The sequence below is a fragment of the Neomonachus schauinslandi genome, chromosome 3 (assembly GCF_002201575.2).
Source record: "Neomonachus schauinslandi chromosome 3, ASM220157v2, whole genome shotgun sequence".
Classification (NCBI taxonomy): domain Eukaryota; kingdom Metazoa; phylum Chordata; class Mammalia; order Carnivora; family Phocidae; genus Neomonachus; species Neomonachus schauinslandi.
Window position 1 is genome coordinate 268,951 of NC_058405.1, and position 17,869 is coordinate 286,819.

At 50.4% G+C, this 17,869-nt stretch overlaps 1 protein-coding gene across 1 annotated transcript in view; it reads left to right on the forward strand.

Annotated features, from left to right (window-relative positions):
- The window catches only part of RASA3 (RAS p21 protein activator 3), a 118,422-nt gene that overhangs the window by 34,425 nt on the left and 66,128 nt on the right, over positions 1–17,869 (forward strand). The window contains exon 2 of the mRNA XM_021695946.2: positions 12,458–12,575. Within this exon, the coding sequence (XP_021551621.1) occupies positions 12,458–12,575 (118 nt within the window). The remainder of the gene's footprint in view (positions 1–12,457; positions 12,576–17,869) is intronic.

Genomic DNA, 17,869 nt, shown 5'->3' on the forward strand with positions numbered 1-17,869 from the left:
AGGGTGTGTCACACACACATCTCAGAGTCTTGACACAGGTCTGTTACCATTACACACACTCACATGGATGTTACCTGTGTGTGAAGTCAGCCCCGTGCTAAGCTGTCATAATTGCCTTCACTCTTGGAGAGACCGTCAGAGTCAAAGACTGCCCTGACCACAAAATGCAAAGTGCTTGGGAAACAGCCTGGGGTGTATTTAGCCAACTGAAAAGATAAGAAGTTACATAGGAAAGGTCAAGCTTTCATCAGAAAGGCCTCTCAGAGTCTCTTTACCCCAGAATAACATATGAAGTCTCGCTTTGGCCACGGACCTGGGATTTCCACCTGTGTCTGAGCAGACCCAGGCCATTTCCCTTCAGGCCAGACGTGAGTGAACAAAGGAACACCTTCGTTTAAAAGTCTTTCCAGAACTTTGTGTTTTGCACTGGAGGTCTGAATGGCAGGCTCTGATTTTATAGGGAAGAAGATGGTTTTTCTAATCTTTAGTTAATATCTAAGAAATTTTCTTTCTCAAGCTTAAGCCAGGACTCTTTCCTAGAATGGTGTCGGGAAGAGAAGGAGAAGCAAAGATAGTACCAAAGCGCTGAGGGCAGAAAACAGCAACCTGAAATCCTATGTTGGTTGCTTCCGAAAAATAAACCTAGATTTTCCAGAAGACTCTCTTTCCAGCGTGGGCTGGGAGGGGCTGACTTTGGCCAAGTCAGGGTCTTATTTTATGTATCAAGACATTGCTGCCCGTGGAAGAGGTTGCAGGTTGGAATGGAAATTTCGGCCATTTAATGTATTTAAAGAGCTCTTAGAAATGGAGCAGTGCCTTAAACAGGGCAACCTGACCTGAACGCCGAATTTGTATTTTGTCAAAAGATGAGGACCCTTGGACAGGCAGAGATGTGTCCTCCTCCCAACCCAGAGTAGCGCCTGGAGGAGGCGCTCAGGCCAAACGGGAAGGGGACAGGTGAAGGGCGACACGGAGGGGGCTGCAGAGTCCACGTGATCATGATGTAAATGACGTCTTGCAGAGTTAGCATATTTAGAATCAAGTTACAGAGACAATAGGTAAGACATTGATAGGTACAGAACAGGGCGGAATGTTGAATACTTGACATTGTAAAATGATCGTAAAAAAATCATCTTTCATAGCAGGGAGTCAGCAGCTGATTTTAAATTGATCAGCTGAGAAACATCAGTGATACTCTTGTTTAAATTGATGATGCTTGCTCAGGAAGTAAGAAACAGAAATTAGTGAATGTGACTGTTTCTGGGGATTGGGTCTGTGGCTGGGCCTGGGCTGTAGGAAGACTGTCGCATTCAATCTCGGATTCCCACAGCTGCGTTACGGGTACTTCTGAGCAATAACAGCAATACAGCGTCTATATAAACAAAATATTTTAATGGAAACCTACACACACACCATGTTTCCACCTCTCTCCACTGCCGCTGAGGCTGTGAGCCGCAGTAGCCCAGCCTCTGGAACCTCACGCTGTCCCCAGGAAAGGAACCCCCTGGGGCCGGCTCGGCAGGCCGGAAGCACGCGGGTGGACTTGGTTTGTGTGGTTCCAGCGGACCGCGGAGGTGCCCACGACATCACACGCCTGCCTGTCAGGCCGGGCTCTCCAGAGTCTTCAGAGCCAGCGCTTGGACACAGGCAGCATAAACCCAGAATCCCTCATGCTGCGGTGGGTGAAGGGCTGGGGGAGTTCGCTCTCCTGGCCAGAAACGGGCATGGAAACCACAGCGGTGCACCCCTGCCGCCGTGCGGGGAGGGGCAAAAACCTGCGCCCAAAATATTTACTGTTTTCATAAACCTGCCACAGTCACCCTCTTCCCCTCCCATTTTGCCATCATAAAACAAAAAAATGGTCAACAGGCATTTCTTTGATTCCAAGCAAATGTATAATTGAAAAGACAGGCAGTCGTATGTCCGTGGAAACTCATCCACTGCCGCTGGGAATGTAAAGTGTCACGGGCGGCACGGGAAACGGTTTGGAGGCTCCTCAGACAGTTAAACCCAGAGTTACCACATCCCCCAGCACCTCCACTCCTGGGCGTGCTCATGTCGGCACAGAAACGAGTACACAAATACCACACAGCACTATGCACGTCACCCGAAAGTCTGTCCGCTGCAGAATGGACGAACAGATCATGCAGCATCCATACAGGGGTATATTACTCAGCCAGGAGAAGGAACAAGACTGCAGTGTGGACGAGCCTTGAACGTTACGCTGAATGAAAGAAGTCAGACTCAAAAGATCACATGTGATATGTTTATATTTATATGAATGTCCAGAAGAGCCAAAACTGATGGAAAGTAGGTTAGTGGTTGCCAGGGTCGGGGGGAGGCAGAAGGGATGTGACAGTTAATAGGTCCATGTTTATTTCAGGGGCATGAAAATGTTCTAACACTGATTGTGGGGATGGTTGCACAACCTAGTGAATGTACTAAAAAACATTGAATTGTACACTTTAAACAGGTGAATTTTATGGTATGCTGATCCTATCGCAGTAAAGCTGCTAAAAGAAAAAGCAGAAATCAAAACACGTATACACACACGTACACAGACATGTACACGTGCAAGCAAGTAAGTGTATAAACACCTTGATGGGAGGAAACAGCAGGCTTTGGGTATGGCCCTGTGGCCCTGTGGCCCTGGTGTCCACTGCCAGACATTCGCCAGGTGTTCATTCGGGTGTTCTCCCAGGTGATCTGCCTTCTTCCTGTTTCTTATTTGGGTCACATGATAACTCCTCTGGCGGTGGGAGTGCCAGGTGAAAACCGTTCCCAGGCTGAGGGCATCCTGAAGACTGTGTGCTCTCTTTTGTGTGGCCCCTGCTTATTGGTACCTCCTGTTTACTGTGCAGATGCACAGGGATAATGTTCTAGGAGGGCTCAGGCCCAGCTTGGGGACAGCTCGGATCCTGGTCTTCACCAGTGTCCAGGGGCCCTCTCTCTTCCAGGAGTTTCCATAGTACCTCACTTCAGTTTCCTGCATTAAAAAAAAATCTCCGCATATTCCTGCCATCTGTGTTCCTGTTACATCCTTCACCCTCGTCAGCTACCTCCTCACCCTTGTGCTGCTACTGTAACCTGTTAGAGATTCCTAAAGCAACTAGTAGAATCAAAGCATGGGAGGGCAAAAGACTTTGAGGAGCAGAGCCGTGCTAGGAGGTGTGGAGGAAGCACGCACCCTAGAGTGTCATTATTGACCTGCCACAGGCGGTCTTCCAGCCCCAGATGCTGTTCGTGTTGGGTGTGTGGGGGGGTGAACTCCAGGGCAGGTGCACCTTGATGACAGACTGGCGTCCTTAAGAGTGGGGCTCCGGCAGACCACATGAGGGGCAGGGAGGGCAGATCCACGCATGTGGCTGGAGGGCCCCAAATGCACAAGGCCAGGCAGGTGTCCCCTGAGAGGGGCCGCCCCCACCAGACCCACAACCATTGCAACAAGGGGAAGTAGCCAGCATGGCTGGATCTTCAGAGTTTTCAAAAGGATTTGAAAGAAATGTGAAACTTCTTTATTTTTAAATGGCATCCACTAACTCAAAATTTAGAACTGTCTCATTGCCATCTTCGACTGAGGGCACCCCGGGCTGAGACCTGAGGGTAGCACCCAGCAGAGGATGTTCAGTGGGGCCACAGCCTGAGGTCACAGCACTTTGAGGGGCCATAGATCTGTGTATTTTCATGACAGTGTTGGCTGATGATGGGAACGTGTCTTCCACTCACAGGCTCAGAACATTTCAGCTCCCTGACAAATAAACAGAAAGGTAAGGGCAGGGGCACCTTTCTCTAGTGGGTAAATGGAAGGTAACTGTAGGACCAGCAGGGGTGCCCCTGCTCAGGATCATGGGTGTAGACCCGGTGAGAGTACAGCCCTTCTCTGATGTGGCTGTGGCAGCAACCCAGTGGACCCCTGCATGTTCACTCAGGGGCATTAACTGTTTTTGTTCGAGTCTGTTGGTCTGTTAAGAAACGTTAAAAATAATAGTTGGATCCTGAGGTTGTAAAACCAGCCAGCACAGTTCATCACGGTGGACACGCTCTGCTCTCCTTTACTGCTAGAGTGACCGCTCAGGAAGGGATTGGTCACAACCACCGGTAGCTCTGGCTGGCCCAGCCTTCAAAGGTCCCTGCAGACCAGGCTGTTCCTTTATCTGGCCTGCCCTGTGTGCTTGTCTGTCACATTTCTTTTACTCTTCTCCAATCTGGGATACATGTGTGTGGAATCAGAATCAAAACTTACCTGGTGGGTGCAGCAGAGTATCTCCTGTAGCTGCCCCATGGTGCCCACAGCACACAGCTCCCTGGCTGTCAGGGCTGTGACAGATCTGATAGTGTGATGGCTGCATGGTGTCAGACATTCTGTCACTGGACTAATCCCATGATTCAGATTATCACCAGTGTGCCTGGATGGAAAGGAAGAGGAAAGACTCTTTACCTACTAATGTATGAGCTCCTGAACCTGAGGACATGTGTGTGCTGGGTAGTCCTGTAGGAGCTTCTGAACCTGAGGACATGTGTGTGTGTCCTGGGTAGTCCTGTAGGAGCTCCTGAACCTGATGACAAGTGTGTGTCCTGGGAGTCCTGTAGGAGCTCCTGAACCTGAGGACATGTGTGTGCTGGGTAGTCCTGTAGGAGCTCCTGAACCTGAGGACACTTTGTGTGCTGGGTAGTCCTGTAGGAGCTCCTGAACCTGAGGACATTCTGTGTGCTGGATAGTCCTGTAGGAGCTCCTGAACCTGAGGACATGTGTGTGCTCTGGGTAGTCCTGTAGGAGCTCCTGAACCTGAGGACGTTGTGTGTGTGTCCTGGGTAGTCCTGTAGGAACTCCTGAACCTGAAGACACTGTTTGTGTGCCCTGGGTAATCCTGTAGGAGCTCCTGAACCTGAGGACGTTGTGTGTGTGCCCTGAGTAGTCCCGTAGGAGCTTCTGAACCTGAGGACATGTGTGTGCCCTGGGTAGTCCTGTAGGAGCTCCTGAACCTGAGGGCATGTGTGTGTGTCCTGGGTAGTCCTGTAGGAGCTCCTGAACCTGAGGACACTTTGTGTGTCCTGGGTAGTCCTGTAGGAGCTCCTGACCTGATGACATGTGTGTGTGTCCTGGGTAGTCCTGTAGGAGCTCCTGAACCTGAGGACATGTGTGTGCTGGGTAGTCCTGTAGGAGCTTTCTGAACCTGATGACATCTGTGTGTGTCCTGGGTAATCCTGTAGGAGCTCCTGAACCTGAGGACACTTTGTGTGCTGGGTAGTCCTGTAGGAGCTTCTGAACCTGATGACATGTGTGTGTGTCCTGGGTAGTCCTGTAGGAGCTCCTGAACCTGAGGACGTTCTGTGTGCTGGGTAGTCCTGTAGGAGCTCCTGAACCTGAGGATGTTGTGTGTGTGCCCTGGGTAGTCCTGTAGGAACTCCTGAACCTGAAGACACTGTTTGTGTGCCATGGGTAATCCTGTAGGAGCTCCTGAACCTGAGGACACTTTGTGTGCTGGGTAGTCCTGTAGGAGCTCCTGAACCTGAGGGCATGTGTGTGTGTCCTGGGTAGTCCTGTAGGAGCTCCTGAACCTGAGGACACTGTGTGTGTGTCCTGGGTAGTCCTGTAGGAGCTCCTGAACCTGAGGGCATGTGTGTGTGTTCTGGGTAGTCCTGTAGGAGCTCCTGAACCTGAGGACGTTGTGTGTGCTGGGTAGTCCTGTAGGAGCTCCTGACCTGATGACATGTGTGTGCTGGGTAGTCCTGTAGGAGCTTCTGAACCTGAGGACACTCTGTGTGTGCCTTGGGTAGTCCTGTAGGAGCTCCTGACCTGAGGACATGTGTGTGTGTCCTGGGTAGTCCTGTAGGAGCTCCTGACCTGAGGACATGTGTGTGTGTCCTGGGTAGTCCTGTAGGAGCTCCTGAACCTGAGGACATGTGTGTGTGTCCTGGGTAGTCCTGTAGGAGCTTCTGAACCGGAGGACATTGTGTGTGTCCTGGTATAGTTTTCCTCACAGCCTTAAGGCTTGGAAACAACAACTTGTGTCCTACAGCTTTGGGGCCAGGGATTTGGGGCCCACAGGTTGGGCTGGAATTGGCTGGATGAAGCTTCTGTACTGTGAGGCCTCGATGGTGCTGTCGCAGTCTGCTAGTGGAGGGGCTGGACTGCAGGTCCCCAATGTGTGCCTCATGTGTTGTGGGTCCATAAAAGTATTGGGAGGTCATCTGTGCTCAGACAGCCCCCGCCCACATTCGTGCTGTCCTTCCAGCAGTGGCCTCAGGGCTCTCACTTCTGGCTCATGGTGCAGCACTTATCCCAAGGACCAGGTGGAATCCACAAGGCTCTGTCCTTGCCCAGTCACTGTTGGACAGCCCAGACCCCAAGGGGTATACTGGGCTCACATCTCAGGGGCAGGAGGGTAGAGGAACCCATGACTGTCTCTCTTTGGGTATTTGGCAGGGTCTTTGAAAGCTGAAGTGCATAATCAGCACTCCTAAATCCCTACCCAGCTGGTCATTTTATTCTTATATGTACTGGTCTATTAATTTGAGCAAACATTTACAGGATGCTTACTATTTGCCAGACTAGTGTGCTGTTTCAGATGCTGGAGGCAAAGAAAGAAAGGAGACCCAGTCATGTCGCAGTTTCCACGGGGAGGAGGGAGGAGACAAGTGAGCAGGCCGTGTGGCTGGAGGTTGTGGGTCTCGGTGGAGGCCTGGCTGAGGATCTCGGCAGCGTCCCAGTGAGGACTGGGGGCTGGCTCTGCTGTCATCCTCCGGGCGTCTTACCAGGCTCCTTCCGTGGACGTGGGCCATCCGGGTATCTCTGGGAGCCCCAGCCGTGAGTCGGTGTTAGGAGTGGAAATGCTGGTCCGAGTCCACGATAAGCATGGATGGGGAACAGAAGGCAGAGCCTCCTTGTTCATACCACCTCTCTGCTGAGACTCTTCATGGCGTTTGTAATTTGTGCCCTGCTCCTTGTGATGGACGGGACGAGAGGTTGCCACATGAAGTATGTTTTTGCACCTCTTAGAGAACGAACACGGACGCCTGCCCAGCCCATCATTTCCTGCCTCCTGTGTGAGGCTAGCAGAGGGTTGCTCTAGAACAGTGTTTCCCCCAGGGGATTGGTGCGCTTCCTTTCCAAGTAAATTCTGAGAAGTGTGCCTTCAGCCATATTTCCATTCGTGCTTAGCTCCCAGGGAACTCGGAGCTCAACTGATCACTGAGTCACACATGTTGGGGCTGGATAGATACAATTTTCCTTCTTTTCATTATGTTTTGAACTCTTAATTTCCATGTGAACAGCCTCATTTTCTTAAGGATTTTTTTAATTGGGGGGGGGTGGTATGCACAAGAAGCAGAGGGAGAGAGAGAGAATCCTCAAGCAGACTTCCTGCTGAGCACGGAGCCTGACCTGGGGCTCGATCCCACGACCCTGAGATCATGACCTGAGCCGAAACCAAGAGTCGGACGCTCAACCAACTGCACCACCCAGGCGCCCTGTGAACAGCCTTATTTTATGCTTGTCTTTTACCTGCCCCTAATACCTCTTGGAGGAAATCTGAAATGTGTATTAAGTAGTTCTTCCTGGGTCACGATCCCCAGAGGCAGAGGATGCAGGTGTCTGATGCTGTGGGGTCCAGGCAGATCAGCATGGAGTTTTCAAACTAAATCAGTGTGCAGTAGGGGGGGCTGCTCATAACTTGATTTAGAAATCCAGTTTTGTCTGTTTTTATGGAGTTTTGTTTTATTTAATATCAAGGTGTTTGAAAATATATTCAAAAATATATATTGAGGGAAAAAGAATATTTTAGTCATGAAATTGATCTTTTTTTGGGAAATAGACTCTTATGTTGTTATAATTAGCTATGCTGGCTACCAGAATCTGGGCCCATTTAAGTATTCTGAACCAGAGTGACCTGCCTAAATTCTCCCAAAATGTCCCCCTTCCACAAGTGGAGGCCACTGGGCTGGAGAGGGCCCACTAGCACCGTGTGGCTGTGGTGGATCTTAGACATGGAGGAGGAACCCCGAGGCTCACAGCTGGAAGGAGGGTTCTTAGTCAGTAGAGCCCTCAGTCCACATGATGCTTCTTCCCTCCTTCCTCCATCCTTCTCTTCCTGGGGATCTTGAGAGCACACAGCCTCTGTGCTGGGTGCTGGAGGGCAGCAAACAAGATCACACCCCTTGGAGGTGACGCGGCCGAGCATGGCCACCAGCATCACTCCTAGGGTGTCGGGTCCATGGCCTCCAACAACCCTTTTCGGGTGCGGATGGCCTGGTTCCTTGGCACCCTTGAGGTCGTCCAGACTGGGCAGAGGCTTCTTTATCAGGCTGGACACCCCCAGCAGCAACGAGGCGTGGGTGTCCACACGTGGGTCTTCTCTCTCTCTGGTTGAGCGGAAGGCCCAGGGGGTGAGGGTTTGGCTTTTCTGGCACAAGAATCATTACCAGTGGTGGCTCGGGAACAATGACTCTTTCAGATCACAACCTCTGTCTTCCTTACCCAGGGCTTGGTTCCTGGATGTAAGAACCAGAGTTTGTTCATTCAGTGTCTTTTGTTTACCGTTTTTTTTTTTTTAAGATTTTTATTTATTTATTGAGAGAGATAGTGATAGAGAGGGAGCATGAGAAGGGGAGAGTCAGAGGGAGAGGCAGACTCCCCGCTGAGCAGGGAGCCCGATGCGGGACTCGATCCCGGGACTCCAGGATCATGACCTGAGCCGAAGGCAGTGGCTTAACCAACTGAGCCACCCAGGCGCCCCTGTTTACCGTTTTTTAAGGGCTGCCTTTTACTTCTGTTAGTAGATTAGGTGTTTGGAGATAGAACCAGGTTCTAGATGTGTTGTTTTCATCAGATCTGGTTGGCGTGTAGCATATGTTCCAGACATGGTCAGTAGGAGAAAGAGTCATGAAAATGATCCTAATTTGGTTCTTAGAATGAAACCAAGGATTACTTTTCTGTTACCTGGTGGCCGCTTATTCATCTGTTCACTCAACACATAATTCAGCACCTGGGACAGCCTTACTTTCCTATGTAAATGTCTCCACGTGCTGGGAAGAGGGACATGTTTTTCCTCAGGGACAGAAAGGCACCGTAATACGCAGCCGGGCCAGGAAATGACCTCTAGCCTTTGGAATAAGTAGTCAACGTGGAAGGAGTGTAACCTCTTCTGAATATGGTCAGGGTGGGACACCCGAGAGCTGAGAGGCCCACCCCAGTCTGTGGCAGGGCTCCAAGCAAGCAGAGACTCGGGGACACTCCTCACTCTCAGCCTGTTTGGTCCAGATAGGCGCCCAACAGTAAGGACCCTGGGCAGAGGACAGGGCTGGGGGTGCCGCCCGCTGCTCCCAGACCTCCTGGCTTGAGTGTCTTGTTAGCGTCGGCTCCGGTCAGCCCACTGGTTCTCTGTGGCGCTCTCATCGCGGCCCCCCACCTGGGGCCAGTGGGGTTGGGGGGAATGTGGCTCAGTCTGTGTTCACACACCGGCGTTTTCGCCGGGTCAGGTGTCTCCTGTTCAGGCTCATCTTTCCCTTCTCTTCTCCCAGTTCCCACCTTGAGGAACGTCAGCGACTATTGCTTGTGTTCTGAGGTTCTTTGGAGAATAAACAGGAACAAAATCCCAGTTCTGTATTTTCTACCAACGATCATCTCCCATGAGACTTTCAAACAAGTGTCTTTTCTCCTTTTAAGAAACACAGGAACTGGGCGCCTGGGTGGCTCAGTCGTTGGGCGTCTGCCTTCGGCTCAGGTCATGATCCCAGGGTCCTGGGATCGAGTCCCACATTGGGCTCCCTGCTCTGCGGGAAGCCTGCTTCTCCCTCTCCCACTCCCCCTGCTTGTGTTCCTGCTCTTGCTATGTCTCTCTCTGTCAAAAAAATAAATAAAATCTTTAAAAAAAAAAAAAAAAAAGAAACACAGGAACTTGGAACTAAATATCTCATTTGCTGTAAAAAAAAAAAAAAAAAATTCCAAAGGGAAGCATGGTAAGCCCTGATTCCCATCATAAAGGTATCAGCTGGGAAGTCTGCAATGTCAGGCTGGTTTTAAGGTTAAAGATTTGTGAATGCTGCGAAAGCAATCAGTTCCCAAACCAGAACCGGAAGACAGAAAGCGCTTGTTTTGGGCCTGGCATGTGTGAAGTGACTGCCTTGTCGGGTCAGCTCGGCGGAAGGAGCCCTGCATCGGCTCCTCTTGCCCCTTCACACCTGCCCCCTCTCTGGAGATGCCTGCGAACCTTGTTGTACCCTTTGGCGCCTGCAGAATATGGTCACACACCCTGCATGCTTGTGCATATGACCTTTCCCATCTGCTGGAAGTCTTACAACTGACTTGAAGCTTGGCTCAGATTCACGTGCCTCTTACCAGATTGGCCATGTTTTCATGTGCTCGACTCATGTAGACATGGTGTGTTCTGGAGCATTATAATGTTGTGGCTGTACAAGAAAACATTGCTATTTCTCTTTCTTCACCTGCTAAGAGCCATTGATGATTCCCAAAAGAAAAACCCCTGGAATTTTTTAAATTAAAACTTCTTGGAGCTGGAGGAGCCTTGGAGAGCTCATGTGTTCTCCTGCTCTTACAGTGGGGGAAACTGAGGCCTGGAGAATCAGGTCTCATGTTCTGTCTGTGTGCAGGAAGGGACCACATGTGCTGATTACAGCTGGTGCTCTTAGAAATCCTGAAGGGACACGCTGGTCAGAAATAAGGTGAATACAGATCCCCTGTTGCGGGGGGGGGGGCGGTCCGTAACGACGTTAAATGAAAGGTCAAGAAAGCTTCAAACAGACTGAGTTCGTCTCTGCCCTCCTGGAGGCTCTGGCAGGCCCATTTGCAAACTGGCATCTTTTAAATGAGCTGGTTTCCTCCATGTGAGTTAGAACGGCGGTCTTTGTTGGGAGTTGTGCGGAGGAGGGTGCGTGCCCTGGGTGGCTTTGGTGCTGGGTTCTGCGGAGCTCGTGCTCTGGTTTGGGTCGGTTCCTGTTGCTTTTTCGGTTTTGACAAGAATGAGGCCGTTTGGTGCCTCGTGGTGCCACGGGCTGCCGGGTGTGCCTGGAGGGTCGTTGGCACGGTGCGGGGCTCTCGGAACTGCCCTGTCTCCCGAGTGCTGGGCCGGCTGCCTGCGGGCGCCCCGGAAGACTCGGAGACAGGGAAGGCCTCTGGGAGGCAAGAGTATGTCTGAGGAGATGTCACCTGGGCGTCTGCGTCCCAAGCTGCCCGTGAATGGGGCTGTCGACTTGCTGTTCGTGCTAGTTGTGAGCTTCCAGGAGAGGACGCTAGATTGCGGTGTTGATAATGGTCTCTAGGCAGACCCGGGGTCCCACGAGGAGTCGAGGAGTTGTGGCGTTTTCTGCAGGGCCGGCTGGGCATGCTGCTGCCTGAAGGTTTCTCCTTCCATGTGGAGGAGGGGCCATGGGAGGGGGACACTTGACCTACAGATGGTCTCCCCTCGGGACTTACTTCTAACTGGCTAATCGCTCTGTATTGAAACAGCTGGAGGGTTGCCCAGATGGCTCAGTCGTTATACGTCTGCCTCCAGCTCAGGTCATGATCCCGGGGTCCTGGGATCGAGTAGGCTCCCTGCTCAGCGGGGAGCCTGCTTCTCCCCCTGCCCCCCACTTGTGTGCTCATTCTCTCTCTCTATCTCAAATAAATAAAATCTTTAAAAAGATAAACAGCTGGAGTCCATAGTTTTGTCAATAAAAAAGAGTCCTTCTCCTTAATTATTGCCCCAACTTTGACCTAATAATGTCAAATCAAATTCAGAATAAAAAAGCGACCCAGGGAATGAATGGATAAGCAAAATGTGGTCCATCCCTACAATGAAATATCAATTAGCCTTAACAAGGAAGGAAATCCTGACATTTGCTACAACACGCATGAACCTTGAGGGCATTGTGCTGAGTGAAATAAGGCAGTCACAGAAGGACAAATACTGAATGATCACACTTCGTGAATTACCTAGAGTAGCCAGATTCACAGACACAAAGTGGAAGGGTAGGTGCTGGGGGAGGGGAATGGGGATGTGTTTAGTGGGTGCAGTTTCAGTTTTGCAAGATGAAAAAGTTACAGAGATTGGTTGCACAACAGTGTAAATATACTTAAGACTACTGAGCTCTATACTTAAAGGTGGTTAAGATGATACATTTTAAGTTATATCTATCTTACATAATTTACACATTAAAAAAATTAAGGGGGCTAATGTGAATAAAATCCTAATTCGTAGGCTAATGGATTCCTAGTTTTATCAATTTTTTTGGAGGTTATGTGTATGTTACCTTGTTTTCTAACATCGCACATGCTCTTCTCTTTGATATTTGACTTGTGGTAGCAAGAAAGACATTATAAAGAGCTAATGAGTGTACAAAAGAGAAAGCAGGTGCATTGCTATGAAATAAATTCATTATTTGGAAATGTGCTTGTGATTAGCAAGGGAACGAAATAATTCTATGCTAAGTTGATGGTATATTTACATTTGATTTTTAGGTGAAGCCAAAAATCTTCCCACCTATCCGGGGCCAAACAAGATGCGAGATTGCTACTGCACTGTGAACTTGGACCGGGAGGAGGTTTTCAGGACCAAGATTGTGGAGAAGTCACTCTGGTAATGTCGCCTGTTGCTTTACTTGATCCGTTTCCTCTGTATAGCAAATACCCTGAACACAGGTGCCGTTTGCCACTGTCTGAGCTGCTCGGTGTGAGCCAGGCGCTGGAACATTCACACGGGCTCCCGTGTCCAGGACAGTTGTCACTGCCGTCTTGCTGGCAGATGATGATCTTCCCAAATGCTCGGGCTGCCTGGGGCTGAGCAGCCTGCAGGTGCATGGGGGAGCTGTTGCTACTGGGGCGCGTGTGGGCATCTTCTGGTCAGAGATGAGCTGAAGGTGTGTACCGAACATTTTGAGAGGTGAGTATTTGGGAAGCTTATTTTTTTTTACCACCTTCCTTTAAATTTTCCTAGAGAGTCATATCTGAGATGGGCATGGAGGTAATACTGAGGAAAGGGGGCCTGGAAAGTGCTCATTGATAGCGTTAGAAAAGGTCCAGTCAGAAGGAGCAGCACCTAACAGGTCCTCAGATTGAGGAATTTGCTACGTGGTGAGCACATCAGCCCCTCTCAAGGTCAGCTGCTAAGGGCCACTCACCGCTGGAGGGCTTGTCGAGACACAGATGTCTGCCCAGGACATGTGGGGTGGGCCGTAATTTGCATTTCTGACAGTCTCCCTGGGATGCTGCCCCCGGACCACACCCCAGGGACAGGAAGTGAGGGCACCCTGACAGCAGTTTACATAGGGGGTGGGGAGAGAGGACCCAGAAATGGCGTGTTAGCGGGGGTGGGGATCATGGTTGGCGGCCCACGTGAAGCCAACAAGCCAGTAGTGGGGTCCTGAGCAAGTACGTTTATCATCAAGTGGTTAATGGAGTGGAGAAGGATCCCCACGAAGCCCGTGACTCCACCTTCAGGGTTAGAATTATGGGTTGTGTGGATCCATGCAAACAGCTATTTTCAGTTTGAGAACATTTTTAGCAGAATTATATCCTTGCATATTGCTCCTTCTCAGAGGGAACAAAGAGTGCGTTCTGACCACTGGCTGAACTTTGTTTTTACAAACCTGTTAGGGATTTCCTGCTCCTGCATGTGGAGACACCTTTCATTCTCTGTCTGCACCGGGGCCCCAGCGCTGGGGGGTGCCCCTGAGGCCAAGGGCCACAGTTGTGTGTGTGCTGGGCATGCTCGAGAGTCTCTGATATAATTTGTTGAAGAAAAACGAAAAGCCTGAGACATTTGTCAGGAGTCAAGTCTGGCTTTGGGGCTGGTGATGAAGGTGATGCCAGGGATGATGATGTTACTGTAGCGTTCTGGGTTACTTCCATTATCCTGACACCAGATAAACCCTCTCTGTGTTTGCACAGTTGATGTTGAGGCCCGGAGGTCATAAACCTGGAAAGTAACTGTGGTCTCGGGGAAGCTGAGCCCTCCCCAGACCTGCTGAGCCAAGACCTCTGGGAAGAGAGTCTATTTGGGAACCTCTGTTTTAGGCAAGGTTGAGAATGGGGGTCACAGTCTTCAAAACATTTTAGACAAGTTTAGAAATGGAAATCGTGGTTCCTGGCATTGGTGGTACTAGAAAATGTGCTTCTGGAGCAGGAAAGGGAGGCTCAGAGCTAAATAAAAGATAATGATGTAGTAGTACTGTCCTGTCAGAAAATCAGCCATCTGAGAAACAGCCAGAATCAGGTGGGAGCCCCCAAAATGCTGTCACAAGGAGCCAGTTAACTCTAGTCAGTGCACTGAGGTAATGGTCCAGACTTGGAGAATTCATATTGCTCTCCTTACAGACAGTTTTAATGAGCTTGGCTATTTTTGTTTATTTATTTATTTGCTCAATGAATATTTATTTTTTAAAGATTTATTTATTCATTTGAGAGAGAGAGAGAGAGCGAGCGCACGTGCACTTGAGTGAGGGAGGGGCAGAAGGAGAGAATCTGGAGCAGATTCCCTGCTGAGCGTGGAGCCTGATGCGATCCCAGGACCCCAAAATCATGACCTGAGCTGAAACCAAGAGTCAGATGCTTAACCGACTGAGCCACCCAGGCACCCTTCAATGAATATTTATTGAGTGCTTCTCTAATATACCAGACAAGGAGAGGGTGCTGTAAACAGAAAGTTAAACCTGACAACAAAGAGACACACGAACACAAAATAATTCCAGGAGCTTAAAAATTATGGGTGCATTTGGCCATTTAGTATTGAGGCAAAACCTGTATTCATACTGGTGGACCTTGTGAGCTGGTAGCCCCAAAGTTCTACTCCATAGTGAAAGGGCAAAAAGGCAAATAAACGCACCCCATAAGTTAGCAAAGAAAATTGCTGCCTCCACTTGGTACCAAAAATTTGAAACCAAAAATTAGCTCTCTTCTGAGTTGGCAGGCCTGAATCCAGAAACCTCAGTCCATGCACGTTTATTACCGTAGTCCTGGATAGTAGTTTATAATGTCCACTGAGGTGACGAAATGCCAGTCAAAGCAAATCCAAACGTATCCTTCAGTCCAGGCCTCAAAGAATCTTCCTCTGTGATCTCTGAGGAGAAAATACACAAAGAACACAAGGAGATAAAGTGTCGTGTGCATTTGCCAAGAAAAACAACAGACTGCAGAATCAGACCTGAAGAGTTTGCAGAATGTCAGCCAACAAAGTTTAATGAGTTTGAAGTAATAAGGGACAAGATTAAAAACATGAATGGGATGAGAAATGATAAAGAATGATGAACCCAGTTTGCAAAAGAACCAAATAGAATTTCCAGAATGGGGAACACAAGAACTTAAATGAAAACATCACTGGATGAATAAATAGCTGATTGGGTATAGCTGAAGGGAGCAGTGGTAAATGGGAAGGCAAGCTCCAAATACACCCCAGATACACTAAGAAATGGGCAGGATGAGAGAGGTTTAGGGACAGAAGAGAATGGTGTCCAAACATGTCTCATGAGGACTCGTGAGGTGAGAGGGAAGAAGGGTGGGAGCTTGTACACGAGGATAGCTGGAAGAGGGTGATATTTTAAGATTCCAGCTCGAGTGGCCTTGGCTAGGGCCCAGAAGCAGAAGACCCACCTGGAGGCTTCTGCCAGCCTCGGGGCCAGAGGAGGAAGGCCCAGCCTCCAATGGCAGCTGCCGGTGAGAAGGAGGTGGGCACACTGGGAGGCAACCGATGGCCACCTGTGTGGGCAGGGGCCAGTCGTCGCCTCCGAGGAAGTCCCCTGCTCGCCCCCGTCTTCCACTGGCCTCAGTGTTTCCTCTCAGATCGGACGCTCCATTTGGCAAAGTCACTGTGGGAAATAAAGAGCCTCCATCTGGTCTCTGAACTCAAGAGAGCCAGAGGGCTTGGCGGCCTGGCTGGGCCTCTGGGGCAGGGACAGTCCCGAGCTCAGCTGCTGCCCAGTACCGTCTTCGGACTCAGCCGGAAGCACAGACAGACTGTGTCAGAGAGAAGGGGACGCGTGTCTCCCCCCTTCTTCCCACCAGTGGAGGGTTGTCTCTGGGGTCCCTGAGCCGGCGACCTTGCTCGCAGGTGTCCCCAGCACTCACTCGTGTCTGCCCCTCACTAGGGAAAGGCCCTGGTTTGTTCCTTTCTTTCCTTTTGATGTGGGAGAGCAGGGGCTCGGGGGAGGCTCTGCTGCAGACCTGCTTGGGAGAGCTCGTCGGGTCAGACACCAGGGAGCACAGGCCCTTTCCTCCTGGCCTTCTCCCTTCTCCAGAAAAATGATCTTGGGCACAGTTTCTGTCTTATGAGGAAAAATACTTTCCTGACGTTGAGAGTGAGCTTTGCTCACATGTAACTTTTATGGCTATGATCGTGTTACCACTTAAATGGCAGCTCATTGTCTGTTTGCTTAAGCTCAAGGCTCTAGGATGATGGGCTGGCAAGGCCGGGCTCACGGGCAGCTACCTATCCTGGACGGCACGGCGCATCTGTGGAGAGCATCCCAGGACCCCACCTAGGAGAGTCTACCTCCTGCTTCCAAAACAGGGATGGGGAAGGTTCCATCATGGAGGAAATCACCATTTTGTCCGGTAAAAGGAGCATATCCATGTTACATGCACACAAGAAGTTAAAACCAAGACCTCTTAAGTGCTGGGTTAGCCCGCTCATTTGCAAGATGATTCCACAAAGTACTAGTGTTTTCGTTTCCTTTTGTCAACGTATGTGATTATTGCGAGGAAGACATCGCCTACCTTTTCCCACAAAATCCCCCCAAGATGTACGAACAGCTCCTGGCCAGCAGAGGAGCTGCCCCAAACTTCCTGATCTGACCCTCACCTTCCCCAGTGGCCACTCTGAGAGGGGGCCATGCTGAGCCTCTCCCCACAGCTGCTCCGGGACGCCCGCCCGCGGTCTGCCTGCTCTCACCTGGTTTCGTGGAGGGGGGGGGCGGCCACCTGGTGCTGGCCTGTGGGCCCCTCTCGTCTGCCCGCAGACGCGGAGCTCTGGCGGCTCCTCGCGGCTGTTCGCGAGCCCGTGGGAACGGTGCTCATGCTGCTCAAAGGGCCTTTATGTCTGGAGTGTTAACGGCAGGTCACAAAGCTGTGTTCACAGTAAGGTTCTCTTTTGTTCCAAAAGTTGGGATATGTGGACATAAGTGTCAGTGTGGTTATTTTGTGGGGTTAGTGGGATTATGGGGGATGTTTTTGTTTTTGCTTTTTTACATAAGATTAGAAGTTAGACAGTAAAATAACCGCTTTCTGGAGCAGAGTGAGGACGAGCTAGCTCATCACCGTGTTTACTGACATGGTGCAATTACGGCCCTCACGTCCTGTCGTTCCTGCTGAGAATGTTCCCAAAGGAAGAGTTGTTCTCAGGCAGGATGGGTGCACACTTAAACCTGGAATTAAAGGAGGCTGTGGGTCCCTGACGTGACAGCACCTTTCTTTCTGCTCGTACTGAAGAACGTACCAGCTCTGCGGTGTGCTGGGAGTAACTCCAGCAAGGAGGACCCCGTAGCTCCACAGTTTTGAGGGGGAGAAGCTGTCTGGGGGTCTATGGTTTGGGAAGACAGACTCCATTTGCTTGGAGGTTTTTAATAAAAACCACGTTGTTGATGAGCAAACACCGATTTTGATTTATGAGGCTGTACACAGAACAGTTTCTCCTAACATTTACTTTTATCTCGAATTTCTCCAGTTCAGGTTTAAAAAAAAGTCTTTTGGACATAAATGCAGGCTTTACGCCCAGACAGTCCTTGCCAGCTGGAGTAGGTGAATTTATGCCCTACAATCTTGGGGTGCTCCAGGCGGGGATCCATCCCTCCACCGTTCTGGGGTGCCCCAGGCGGGGATCCATCTCCCCACCGTTCTGGGGTGCCCCAGGCGGGGATCCATCTCCCCACCGTTCTGGGGTGC